The 14,939-nt window shown below is 37.0% G+C and overlaps 1 protein-coding gene across 1 annotated transcript in view; it reads left to right on the top strand.

Annotated features, from left to right (window-relative positions):
* Window positions 1-13,474, top strand: part of LOC105686939 — a 115,024-nt gene extending 101,550 nt beyond the window's left edge. The window contains exons 8-11 of the mRNA XM_048659035.1: window positions 905-1,038; window positions 7,360-7,472; window positions 7,579-7,652; window positions 10,339-13,474. Coding sequence (XP_048514992.1) covers window positions 905-1,038; window positions 7,360-7,472; window positions 7,579-7,652; window positions 10,339-10,424 — 407 coding nt within the window. The 3' untranslated portion in view covers window positions 10,425-13,474. The remainder of the gene's footprint in view (window positions 1-904; window positions 1,039-7,359; window positions 7,473-7,578; window positions 7,653-10,338) is intronic.
* Window positions 13,475-14,939: the final 1,465 nt, after the last annotated feature.

The following is a 14,939-nucleotide window of genomic DNA, read 5'->3' as shown; positions in this document are numbered from 1 at the left end:
CGAGAAACGAAAAGGAAGTGGAAAAAAGTTCCCTTCAAAATTCCGAGTTAAACAAGGGGGGGCGGAACTTCTCGACGGTCGAGAGTCAGGCACGGTTTATGTTACTTTAAAAAGTGTGTACGCACTTTTCTCTTTCCTCGAGTCGCTGTGTAACGAGGAAAAGTGAGGGACATGTATATATATGTATATATACACGCGGCTAGGTGAGTAAAAAATAAAAATGAGAAATAAATTAAGTGAATAAATAAAAAGAAGCCTTACCTGCGAATCCGCGACTTCTGCGACAGGAAATAAAGAAAACAAAAAAAAAAACAACAACATTTTCTTCGCGTACAATAGCGGAGCGAGTACGTACAATATAATGTTATATAACACGGTGGCAAAGAACGAGAAGAAAAGTTTCCTTCTTATTCTTTTTTTCTTTTTTTTTTTTTTATATATTCTCCGTTTTTTCTGAATAGTTTTTTTTTTCCCCCATTCTTGAAAAACACCTTTCGTCCACGTTATATACGCGCAATTTTTTTCTTTTTTTTTTTTTTCTCAATTCTTACAACTATACGTAAAGTTATACAACCGATGAATAAAAATATTTGCCGCACTTTTTCCGCTCGTACATTGTTCTTAAAAATTAGGAGAACGCCAACGATGGAACATTACACTCTATTCGCATTCGTCGCCCAAATTTTCGAAGAATATAATCGATATGATTCGGTACTCCAATTAAATATATGCCGCGTATATTTCAATGACTGTCTCGATACGAAATACGATACGCCCGAGCAAAACAACGTTGGTAAAAATGAGAGAAAAATCAAAACCGTGTATCGACTTTCGTTTCCCGAAAATAAATAATTCTTACATCGTTTCTTTTCTTTCTAATTTTTCTCTTACTCGTCTCTTTCAGCCTTACCGCAAGACGGACCTCTGATAACCGGGGAAGAAAAGATTTACGCCAGCGGTGACGTTTTGGCTCTGAATTGCACGAGCGGCAAATCTTTTCCACCGGCGCGTCTGAAATGGTTCATCAACGGCGTACAGGTAATGAGAAGAAAAAAAAAGAAAAAGAAGAAGAAGAAGAAATAATCAATTATCCAGGACAATTTCAGATTTTCTTCGATTTTATTTGTTTTTCCAATTTTATTTCGGTTTCTAAGATTGTACGGGGTAACTCGGGCGCATATTTTCTTTTGGTCCGTTATATTTTTTCATGTCTTTCTTGTCGGCGTTTAGAAAAAATATTGGGTCAGGACGGGCTTCCTACGACGGTGTTCGAACCTGTCGATAAAATTGATCGAACATCGGTTGAGCCCGTAGGGTATCAAGGGGTGCTGCTCCTGCTGCACACTTACGATAAAATAGATCTTACGTAAGAAGAAATCCTCCCTACCCTCCCTGCTTTTCAGCTTTTCATCTCCTTCGTTATTCTTTTTCATTATATGCTTTTACGGTCATGGGATACCTAAATTCGCTGTGCCTGGAGATTTTCTCGCCGTCATTTTTCCAGATGCGTTCAGAGTTTCACCTCCGCGTTGGAAAAAAAAATGAAAAAAAAAAAAAGAAATAAAAAAGAAAAAGAAGGAGGAAAGAGGATAATTTGGGCGATATCGGCGAATTATTATGCACGGAGGAGAAAAAATCGGACGGAAACGCAGTGGGAACGGGGGAAATAAAAAAAAAAAAAAATGAAAAACCGGAGTAAAGAACAAGGGAAATTTTTTCTCCCATCGGCCATTCCCCGGACGTAGGATGATCCCGCAATTTTTAATTCCGGTACCCGTCCGCACAGATATTCCGATAATAACAGATGCACGTATACACTTATTGTTGTACATACCCGACAGGTATCGGTGATCATCGTGTGTCTGGACTTACGATGGTGGCCGAAAAATATCTGGGAAAACTAGGCCACACCGATGAAACATAGATCTCTCGTCCGAATAATTTTAATGTACAGCCGCATTCGGTATTCTTTAATTGCAATCTCAGCAGAAGATTATCATTATTTTTATCTCAATTTTTTTTTTGTGAAAAAAGAAGAAAGAAGATGACAGAATCTGTGCAATTTACATCCCCTTATATTCATTATACACCGTAGCATACGTATCGAAAATTGATGTCCAATATAACTTGGAATTTTACGCTCGGAATGAACGAATATCTCACGTCATATTATACGTCACGATTATGATATAATTTAAAAAAAAAAAAAGTAAAGAAGAAAATTTTGCCCAACTTTCCGTGATAATTTTTTTTTTTTTTTTCATATATTTCGCGTTATTCTCAAAACACATGATGGAGATAGCGGTAAATATGTACAAGCGTAATCCTTGAGATTAAAATTAACTGTTATTATTCAGCACATTTCTACCCGCAACGTGCGAGTTTATGACGACTTCGTTCGTTCCTTTCTTTTTTTTTTTTTTTTTTTTTTCCTCCATACATTCACCCACGCTCGTTTCTCCCGATTTTCATCAAACGCCGCTCTTGAATTTTTTTCTGATTCCGTTTTTCGGTCTCGTTACTTTCGTTGAAAACAATTCTTGTCTTACAATTCGCTTTCGTTGGTTGTATTTTTTCCGTTGAATTTAACGAGGCTTAGATAGGCCCTCGTTTCTGGACTGTCGGAGGGTAAAAAGGGAGAGAAATTTCATAAAACCAAAAATGTATTTTTCCGTACCGAATTACATTTCGGATACGATAATGATCGGCAACATCTTCTTCGCCGTTACATACACATCCCTTGATGTCTGTAAATTGTTGATTCTCATTATCCTTGGATCCTCTGCTCTCCCTCGATATGAAATTCTTTCGTCTAACCTCGGTTCCCCTTTCACTCTGTACATTAATCAATTTGTTGAATCAATTACAATCAGCGTTGGTTAATTATTCAAAATTTTAAGGAAATTAGGCAATTGAACTAATCCCGTTGCAAGTACGTAACTCTGGCAATGTGAAATATCTGTGGGTATATTATACGCGTGCAAATAGTATGAAATTTCCACCCCCTTTTTTTGTTACTAGCATACCAACTCGAGATCAAAGACTCTGGAATTATGACGGGGGACAGGGGTTCGCGTTATCGGGTTATGGGGAATCCCGTGTAATAACGAGATAGGATATGGGAAAAACGTATAAGCCGATGGGATGCGTAAGAATCGTGAGACCAGATTTTCCGCATAAATTAAACTGTCTACCTGCCGTATTTTTTCACCCTCGCTAATTGGAACTGAGCTTTGGTTCATCAACCACCTTTTCTCACGGCACTTGCAAGTCCAGAACTTTCGCCTACGCCCCCCCCCCCCTCCCCCCGTCGACGCTTCGCACCCTCTCCCGTGTGCGTGAAACTCGGTTTGTGTGCGTGCGTGCGTCTGCATGTTGTTACATATACATAATGTACGTGTATACTTATGTGTACGCGAACACCCTCGCGCGAACGACTCATACACGTGACTCCCTCGTGCCTAATGACGACGACGGGGGCGTCAGTTAGTAAATCCTTAAACGATCTGAAAAGAGTCACTCGTCAACGTGATTCGCGAACGCCCGAGTTATACATATGTATATATATATATATACATTATACGTGTGTATGTATGTTGCTACTCAGCTCCCCGTACCAAACGACTACGGCGACGACTCCAACTGATTGCTGTGAGATTATTAAATATTCTGACGACGTTGCGTCTTATTAAACTCGGATTTGCAGCGGAGAATTTTCAAATCCCCTTACTCCTCGCAGCTGCCCTCTCGCCCCCCCCCCCCCCCCCCCCCCCTTTAGCCCCCAACGCCCCCGCAATTTCTTCGTAAGTCTCCCGCGTCTTTTTTCTCTCAATCTCCTTCCTGCTCGACCGCTCTTTTTCAAACGAAGCTGTTTTTTTTTTTTCCATTTCGCCTTTTTCCTTCACTTTTTGCGGCTCGATTCATCCGTTGATTAATTAGACCCGGTTACAGTGGTAATTGGACTGTTGGTTTCTAATTATTGTACACCGGTACGCGCGACGTCGAGGAGAAATTAAACGGAAGTAAATTTTCTATGTCGTATGAAATTGTGCGGCGAATGTCGAAAACCGGTGAAACGTTTTTTTATTTTTCATTCGTTCGGTCGTCGTTTCACCGTTCGTTATTCTATCGAGTGTAATATCCATACCGGCTCTCCAGGGGTAACGTGCAAGCAAATTTTCTCCTCCCGGGCATTGTTTGTGGAAAGAGAATCAGTTAATGTAACGGATACAAAAGTTTAACGATAAGTGATCGGTTGTATACAAATTAATCGAATGTTTCGCTACGCGAACGTTTAGTTTGTAAAATAGGTATTATTGGGGATCGTAGAATTTCCTTTCGATATTTCATTATCACCGATGAAATTATGTTATCGTAAATGGGTGTACGCGATGTACTACATGTGTACGTAACTCGAGTGCAGAGTGACTCGGTAACGTAGAAAATACATAAATATACACATACATAGATATTAGAGCTGTATAATTTTATCATGGACGTCGATATATGTGCGATCGTTGAATAAAGGAGGTTGGTTATGAACCGCAACCCCCGGTGATTCTAATATCAAACTGGCACGCCAACCTGAAAAATATATACGTACGGATATACCTGCTGTACATGGATACGATATTAGAAGTATATAATATAAATGAAAACAGTTGCTGTAAAGCGAAAATAACCCTTTCGCTGTACACCCTGTATATATAAGGTGTTGCAGGATCAGCAACAACCGCAGGAGTAAAAATGATGATCCTTGATCCCTGGATCTTTCCGCACAGATTCCATAAGCTCGCTCACCCCGAAGACTATAAAAGATGCCCGAGTATTTTAGGGGAATAAAAAAATAAGCGGGATAAAAGGGAGTGGAAACGAAAAAAAAAACAAAAAAAAAAAAAAACGCTTGTTTTAACAACGATAATGATGATATTTCAGCCGGGTAAATTGGGGCGAAATATTTCTTTTGATTCGCGCCGTGGTTCCTTCTTACGGATTTATCATTACATACGTCACACATACATATGTAAAAAAGATATAAGGAGTCAGAATGTATTCAGGGAATATGGAAAGAGAGGCGGGAGGCGAACGGTCGATGAGGGACAGAACCCATTTTCCAAAAGTTCAAACAATTTTCCCAACGTCGCGAGATGGACTGACCAATCTCGAGTCACGTCGATACGGTCAAAGAAATCGAAATAAGTGGCTTGACGGATAGTCGCCTGCTTCGAGGAAATCTTTTTCAGGTATATGAAACGACGGGGGGGGGGGAGGGTTCGATAAGGTTTGAAAAAAAAACAAGAAGGAATAAAGTAAAATGAAAAAATAAAAATAGAGTATCGGGGGAAAAACTGGAAAGAAAGTCGTGAATAACCCGCAGGTATATATACAAGTATACCTACTCGGACGTCTGATCTCTTCTTCCATCTTCGGGCAGATAAAATAAAAAAGTATCTTAAAAAGAAAAAATCGTCGGGGATAGAACCAATGGTTCGTTATGCGTTTTTTTTCTCTTCTTTCTTTTCCGAATTTTGAATTTCTATGATACAGCCTATAACTTATTTTCGATTCTTGAGAGCGCGTGCATCTTCAACTTTCACCATAATCTTCGGTTGATAATTGATATGAAGTTGGCTGAAGTTTTGATCTTCGATAATCCTCCGACGAGTTTTCAGGCTGTATGATAATAAATCCGAAGTATTCAATAGTGGATGAGATTTAAATACAAACCACTACCGCGCTGCCTCATCCAAAAGGTCTTCGACTTTTTGGTTTTATGTTGTACGTATACGTCGAACGGTTTTAAGTTCCCGCTGGAAACTTTGGCAAATTTAACGTCGAAGTTTTGCACCGTACATCGGATGTCCCCTAGAAACTCCCTCCTCTTAATGCGAAATTTTCTCAACTATTTTTACGCCAAATTTCCCACAAATATTGCTCAATCGGGCCGGCGCGTCGCACATCTCCATCTTCGTTGCATGAAGTTCCTGACGAACGAAAGCAAAAATAATTCTCTCTTTTTTTTCTCTTCATTTGATTCCGCTCTCTTTGCCGATCCGGACGACTTCAAAATTCGACCGAAATTACTCTGACTTTTTTATTTTTTCCAATCATCGAAAAAATTAGCCGTGATTTGCGACGAGGAATTGACTGCCCGGAAAAATGGAATAATAAAACAAAGTCATTCGAAAAGAGGGTGGAAAGAAAAAAAAAAGAAAAGTTACGAAAAAGAAAAAACCGATGAATCCGGCGTCCCGTTTATTCGCTCACTTGTTGCAACGCGAACCCGGCAGCCGAAAGATTATTATGTGTCTCATAATCTTTCGCTAATTGCTCCACCGCGTTACGTATGGAATACCTGCAGAACCGGCTTTAACTCCAACGACCCAACCGACCCTTTTTCCCTTTTTTTTTTTCTTCTTTCATTTTTCTCTCTCAATTCCGTACCCGCATACCGACTGCAATGAAATTCTATCCGCCCCTATCTCTCCCTCTTCGATTGTCACGAAAGCTCGTCGCTTTGCGGGATTAAAATACTCTCGTTAACGTCGCGCACGAGATAATTATCATGTATCAGTCATCGTTAATGTATAATGCACGTTTCTCATCACCTATCCGAACGAAATTCCATAAGCAGTAACGATAATTATCAGCACAATGATACGTCGGATTGTGAGATTATTGAGGTGTTTGAAAAAAAAAATAAATAAATAAAAAAATAATAATTTCACATTCGTAGTATTAGGTATTTTAATCATCTACTAATTACACGTACAACGATCGGCCCAGTGCAGTAATTGCGATATTGCATGGGGAGCTTTGAAGTAATCCGCAGAGATAGTGGAACCAGACGAGAGTTGGATTTTCTTTTTATTTTTTGTCAATTTGTAATTTTGTTTCTTTTTTTTTTTTTTCTTCTCCGCTCTCTCTCGATTATCGGGATAATCAAATCAACGCTAGTTGTCGTTTCGAATGATCGGGAACGAGTTGAGCTCCCAGCATACCGTGTATACCGGGCTTGAAATATAAACGTGAAGTTGATTTCGATTAGGGCACGAGAGCAACTGAAAAACCGGAAGTTAGATGGAAATGAGGAAAACATTAATTTCCTGAACGTTGCAGCGGAGCTGTTAACGTTTTCGATGAAAATTAGGCAGCTAGTTATTACTATATGTATACGTAGACCGGTCCCAACCAGCTTTTGGTCTCCTAGAGTATTTTTTCGTCAATTTTTCGATCATCTCACAAACGTTCATGGTCAAAAATACCGTGCGTCGAATTCGTGTATCGATGCATCGAAATAAAATTCTTCGAATATTTTCTGAAACAAATTTTTTTTTGTCTCTTTCCCCATGAATTCAGGTGCATCCCGATTACGAAGCGATGATACAACAGCACGGTTTGGTGTCGTCGGTTTCGGGACTTCGGTTAGAAGTTGGTCCCCATCATCTCACCGATGGCAAAATAAACGTCAGGTGAGAATTTTAGCTTCGATTTATCGAGCGGTTCGAAAATTTCACGTCGCCGTTTTATTACCTTTACGACTCTTTGTTCTGGCACCCCGACCGATCGTTCGTAAAGGTGCGAGGCGACGGTGCAATCCAGTCGTCCCGTCAGCGAACCGCTCATAGACCAACGGGAGACGCAAGTTTACGGTAAGTTGGAAGAGAGAAAAAATTCCATTTGCTCGCATCCCTGTTTTCGAAAATTTTCGACGAAATTATTCTTCCGTTACGCGTGCGCCGAATCGTCGTTTATTCGTGTCCATGATTTTCGGAGGAGGAAGTTTGGTTCGGACCGAAGTTGCGTTCGCGCGAAATCGATCGCAGCGCAGATACGGAATTCGCAACTCGTTATTTTCCACTTCCACTATATTTCGTGGTTCCGAACTGTCTCTGACCGGGTGAAAAAAATTTCGCAGAGACGGAATTCGCGCCGACTACTTTTTTCCGAACGAATCGCTCGCTTTTCAGACAACGCTACCGCTGACGCGCTTTCCGTATAATCCGTGTTACTCGGCTACGAGATTTCAGAGATGCGTTCGTGGCCTCGTTTATGTGAATTTTCGATCGGTCTTAAATTTGACGAACGTCTGGCGGAATTCTTTGCCAGTTTTCTTTGCCCTTATTTCGGTCTCTTTCACCGCGAGATCTTTTCGTACGATCCGCGCTCTTTCACGACTGAAAAAGGCAAAGAGAAAGTATAAGGTAAAACATGGAAGAGATAAAAAATCAAAACCGCATGAATTCTCCGTAATATGATACACGTATACATACGTGGTTTATGACTTAATCAGAATCAAGAGATTCCAGTAGTTCACGTTGAAAATTTATTCATGACATTTCGTTTAAATTTATTCAGAGAAAGAGCACTGCAGGTAGGTAAAACAGCTTCAAAACCGTGTCGGCTGAATCTCCATGGTGTACTCAGTATACGTATATTATATGTATTGCTCACATACATCTATATAAATATATATGTACACGTGTAGCGTACGACGTATACTTCGGTAAAATCACGAAGTTGTCTGCGGGGACTCGACTCTCGAAAAAAAAAAAAAAAACCAAAACCGTTTCAGAATTATTCTGGGTTCACGTTATAACGAGAATTAAAAAAAAAATTTCATTTCATTTTTCGCATAGCCTGCACATATGGCGCGCCGAAATTATATGGTAAAGTAGAAACGGGATCTCCTCTGTTCAAAAATTGATAATATTTTTATTTCGTGTTTTTCTCGGTGTCCATCCTATTTTCTTCTCTTTCTTCGAGTTCTATTTTACATTTTGAATACTTTGGGCTCGCGTGACATGTGGTGCATCACGGAATGAGTTCGTTTTTTCGCGGCAGATGTCCGTAATTTATGACAAACGTTGCAGCAACGTGGCGCGAAGCTTTTTCCCCCAACTTTCCCGAGCAGTTTATTTTCCTTTTAATTTTTAACTCTGTAATTGTTCTTTGATTACGCGGGATACGCAGACTCGATGCTATACCCAAAACACAGCGGTGGTTGAAATACCTACGCGTACACGGACGTACCACATAGACGTGAATTTCCACCGATTACTCGAAATTTAATTTAAGAATTAATTAAAAGCTCGTACCAAATGATTACAGCTCGATCACCGAGGATCTACGCGATAAAAGCTGTAGCGAAAAAAAAAAAGTCACTAGAAATCCTTGAGCATAGAATTTGCGCTTACATTACGTGCACAAATGGCTCGAATTTTCTCTAGATAGAAAGGCTCGTGTAAAAGCTCTGCATCACGGACGAGCTAATTAAAGTTTCAATTTCTACGGAAAATTTCGTAGCGCACACTCCGTATCTGTAGCCGAATGCTTCGGACGATAGAAAAAAAACTTCGAAAAATCTCCGAATCTACGCGAAACAATCATTGTTTAATTTTTTATTTAATCGATGTGCTTTTTCATTTCGCATCTGATGTCCTCACTGCCGATGAAGCGTTATTTTTCGCTTTGTTCCGTACGCTAAGTCGCGATATAAATCGCCTTCCGGATTACAATATTGAGAGCAAAATTCACAGCGAACGTTCCCTTTTTTTTTTTTTTTTTCTTTTTCTCTTTCATCCTCGTCGTCGTTCATTCGAAGCGCACGACGTCCGTACACATGTTCGTTGGAAATAATATTTTAAAAGCTTCGTGACGAGTATCTTTTCTTTTCTTTTGTGTCTTTCAATTTTTCTTCCGCTTATCAATAACTCGCAGTGGAATATTTCACTAAAAAATCATACTCCCTTTGAAAGTTGTTATACACATTGTGAGTAAGACGAAGAATTCGTTGATTTTTGTTTATTAAATTGTTTTTTTTGTCACCGAACTAGGGTAGGAAAAATAATAATTTCCCGACAGATTTTTCGGAGATTATCGTCCGCGACGGATTATTGGCGGTACGGTATTCGCATCGTTTCCAAAAGTTTGCAGCGTGCGGCGTTCGCGCTATAATATTCTCTGCCTCATTGATTTTCGATATTCCTAAAAGGCTAGGAATAGCTTCGTGCTGCAACAAAAACGTTATGTATAGATGTGTACGTTTTACCTTTGAATTTAATATATAAATTGCACTCATATATTACGTGAGCCGTCCCGCGTTATTAATAGAAAATCAATTTCCGAAATACTCGCGGCACTTTGTTCGCGCAAAAACTGAAAGAGGGGAAAATTTTCAATGGACAAGAAAAAAAAAAAAAAACAAATACATCAGATCAAACAAACGAAAACACAATGAATTCTTTCGTTTTTCGCGAAGCAAATTTTTCAACGGAATTCAATTATCATATGAAATTGGATGAGTCACGTAAATTTTTATACGATTTGGTGTTGCAGTTCAAGGCAGCGGTTCCCTACTGAGGCCGTATTTTCCATTGGTGTTTGGATTATTGGCATTTTTCGGTCTACTGCCTTTACCGTGAAAAAAATTATCCATCTATAATATAATATACATAAAAGAGAAATTAATCCAAATACATGTATCTATGTCTAAGGTTCCCCTAACGGGAACCCAAATGCAGGAGTTATTATTCTTATAAAGAAATTAATTTAATTAACTAGGAACAAAGAGAAAAAAAAAAATTAAATTTGATAACGAACTAATGACGATGTAAAGAATTAACAAATTATCGATTAACGGCAACAAAAGAAAATAAGAAAAAGAAATGAGGATAAACGAATACGCGATAAAATAAATTCGTCGTGACAAAGAGACAATCAATAGCGTCGTAATGAAGAATAAAATTTACATATTATACACGTGTAGGTATGTAATGTAATTGTACTGAAAAAAAAAGAAGGAAGAAAAAAAAATATTCATTCCGGAAAGAAATATCATCACGGTGGTTCGAAGCGTGGTTATATTATACGAACTCATTGAAATCAAATAACTGGTGTAAGATCCCAATGTAATAAATGGATAGTGAAAAAAAAACGTGTACAGAAAGTACGTGTGCGGTACGTAGGTATATATGTAATTATAATAACGATATACATACTCATTTACGATGTTGAATATACATTTCAAATTTTGAAGTTTTTGGGTTGCTTGCGATATTTTTTTTTTTTAATTGTTTAAAAACTTTCTTTGTTTAATAGTAATTACGAAAATATCATGATATGTACTAACGATAAAAGAGACAACAATAATGATAACATTGATGATAATAATGATAATATTGAGGATAATAATGATAATAATAATGACATTTATATTTATATGGTAGGCCATTGATTGGAATAGATATTTTTTTATGATTAATCCAACGATGAACTAAGTCTTGAATTATCATTACGATGAAACAGGTACGTAATACTTTTGATTACGCGCATCTTCCTACCGGATTTCTTTCGTTGCTTTTTTTTTTTTAATCGTTCTACTTCCTAGTTATCAATTGACAGTATCGCGAAAGGTTCGTTTGATATCGAGTAAAAATTGCAAACGGCAGAGAAGTTAGAAAGAAAAATAAACGAAGTTTTATCGAACGAAGAAAGAAAATTATTTATTTATATAATACGATGCATATATCGATTGCAGCTTTGTGATAAATGAAATAGATTAGGTAATACATAATTTGTAAATAAATGAATAAATTCCTGTAAAGTAAAACGTTAATAATAAATAAATTTGAAGAATTTTGAAACCAACCAAAAAAAAAAAGGGGACAAAAAATTGTTGAAATATTTAAAGTGGAAAAAAAATTAATAGATAAATAATGAAAATAACATATCTGATCGTTACGTGCTTTTTAATATGGAATATTATATTAAGATGATATTTAACGTAGCCGTATGTATATGTTCATATGATCGAACGCTCTCCACAATTGTGAAATCACCGAAATTTCGTTCCCTGAGAAAATCCATATCGCGAGAAACGGATCGGACGCGATCGGAAAAATATTTCTACGGATATATCTTGATGGAAATAAGAACCTGAAAGGAAACTTCATATGATCTTCGATTTTTTGTTCAATTGTGCCGAGTGTTACGTAATATTACCATGTAATATACATACGCATGAAAAAGTAATATAATAATGATATTTTTTGTCGACGCAAAATATTAGCAGAAAATTCTAAAAGAGCAAAAATATGAATAAAAATGAACAATAAAAAAGAAAACGAAATACACAAAAATTGAAAAGAAAAAAAAAAAAAAAAAACGCACACGTACCAACAATATTATATACATAACATATATGTAATGAAGGATTGTAATCTAGATACCATGTATAATTTATATCACAGCTATATACATATATATATACTAATTATATACGTATAATAAAAATAACATGATCGTTATCAAATATCGTATATACTATACATAATAATATATGTGTATACATACATGTATTAAATAATTATAGTGAGATTTTCATGTGAATAAGATGATGTAATTATTCCTCAGATAATTTGACGAAATTCGACGCTTTCATTTTATTATCATTGTACATGCCGGTATGTATACGCGTAATAATTGATTAAATAAGTACAATGTACCTATACGTACACGTGTACACTTCACTTATGTATGTATGTATAGTTATACTTTGGCAGGTAGTACATAATTACATTTGTATGCAAATATAGTAGCTCCATTCTACATATATATTTACGATGTAGGGTATTACCCCGAGCCGCGTCTTGATTAATTAATCAACTATGCGTAAGAGATGCGGCCCCAGTGGATGAGGGAAAAATGGAAAAAAATAGAGAAAATAAAAATTGAAAATTAATCAGAACGCGAGAAAAACCGTAGACGGAAAGAGGATGAATTGGAAGATCGGTAAAAAGTTTGTACGTAGACGTGCGTTTAACATATATCTATGGTTTAACCCATGATATCTGCACAGGGTAACGAAATTTGGAGGCGAGAAAAAAAATAAGTTCGAAAATAACCGAACACACGAGGATTGAAAATGGACGTTGACGAAATATGTGCAGGATACATCTCCACGACCCACTCGAAAAGTTCTTTCTACAGAGACAAAAAAAAAAAAAAAATAATCCAATAAAAAGAACCAAAGATCCCTTGTACTATATATGTTATACGTATATATAGATAAAAGAGAAACAGAAAATCAATGAATGAAATATAAATATATATAAACATATACACACACGTGATTCGGTGTTTAAATATTCTCCGTTATGCAGGTAAAAGAAAGAAAACAAAAAAAAAGCTTCAATATAATTGATCGAACCATCAATCATTGTACGCGTCACTCTCGTAGGTATCATAATTTAGTTATTATAATTTATCTATGCATATTTATAACAGTACTAATAATAACGAGGAGAGGGAGGAGGAGAATAATGATAATGATGATAATAACAATAATGAATAGTGTATAACTATGTATATGGCCTAATGTATACATTTGTATGTATATACATGTATACATATATATATATACACTTCGTAGATTTAGTAACAATAAAATCATATAATTTCATCATAAATCCAACTATATATATAAATATTATTATATATGTGTGTGGAAAAAATTAGTACAGTGAAAAATGGAAAAAAAAAAAAAAAAAAACGTAACAAAAGTGCGATAATTAATCGATGAGGCGTAGATTAATTTATGTGCGTGTTGAAAAAAAGGAAAAAGAATGAGCTGGGAAAGCAAAAAGGAGACAAAAAGTCAGGAATAATGATGTACATCCGTCGAAGTGTCGGTGTGTGTACGATGTACGTACATATGCTATACATACGTACATACAAATGCAGTTTATATACCTACCGCTGTTAAAGCCATTAGGTATAAATCGATATTAAAGATTTATGATGAGCTGAATATCTTTGAACGGCAGCAAGAGCGACTACAAGGAAAGAGGGCGTATTCGATGAGATAAAGTTAAATGAATAATTAGTAATATTTACGTACCAGGCCGCGATGGGTTGTTGAACAAACTAACAGCCCCATTTCCGACGACATCAAACTGTTTGGATAAAAGGTGAAGAGGGGGAGGGAACGGGGAGAACTGTTCACATCGACTTTTGTTATCAACGATAATGTCCTGAATGAAATAATTTAATTTATAAAGAAACTCACATCCCCTTTGTTCCCTAGCTCTCACTTTTTTCTTCTCTCTCTCTCTCCATTCATTAATTTGTTCATTTTTTTTTTGTTTGTTTTTATCGCCGTCGTTTCCTCCGCGGAAATATTCGTATACCTCGAACGAATGAAAAGGTCTGCCTACCGTTTGTGAAATTGTCGAGGTGTGTTAATTTTATTTCGCAATATTCCGCGTACCTCAAATTATACCTGTACACCGTTGCGACGTCGAATCTGACGATGATATGAAAATTCATACGCTCAATAATTTATTCTAATCCACTTACGGTTTTCGTTCTTTCGCCCGTAGTAGGTTGTTACACGTGATACGATATCGCGACGTTCGAATTACAGGAGAATCAGGGGAGACGCGTGATTGGGTAAAATTTTGTATCCGCATGAGCGTGAGCGGAGGACCAGTGAGTAATTACACCTACTTTGGTTCGGATTTTTTCTTGCATATTCTAACATTTGTCATTACCTAATTTTCAGATCCACGTGATTCGGCGGAGCGAAAACAGGGGCAGAAAAAAAAAAAAAAAAAAAAAAAATTACAATAAAATAGACCACATTTAGCTTTCATCTCGGCTCAACATCACCTATTAGGTTTCGATTCTTATTGCCGTCTCGTCACGCGACTGTTTACTAATTCAATTAATTTCATGAATTATGAAACTTCTAGGGGTTGTTGCGTGACACCGATTTAGAGAAAGGCGAACGAACGAACTAACCGACTTACCAACCAACGAACCGACTACCAACCATCAACGACTTATAATGCAACCGGTACAAACCTTCGTTATATCGATTATTACCCTCGATCCTAATCTATCTAATATCCCAGCTAACTAAAAATACCGTCCAACCC

The sequence above is a fragment of the Athalia rosae genome, chromosome 7, assembly GCF_917208135.1.
Source record: "Athalia rosae chromosome 7, iyAthRosa1.1, whole genome shotgun sequence".
In the NCBI taxonomy this organism is placed as follows: Eukaryota; Metazoa; Arthropoda; class Insecta; order Hymenoptera; family Athaliidae; genus Athalia; species Athalia rosae.
This window is presented reverse-complemented; position numbering and strand designations above follow the sequence as displayed.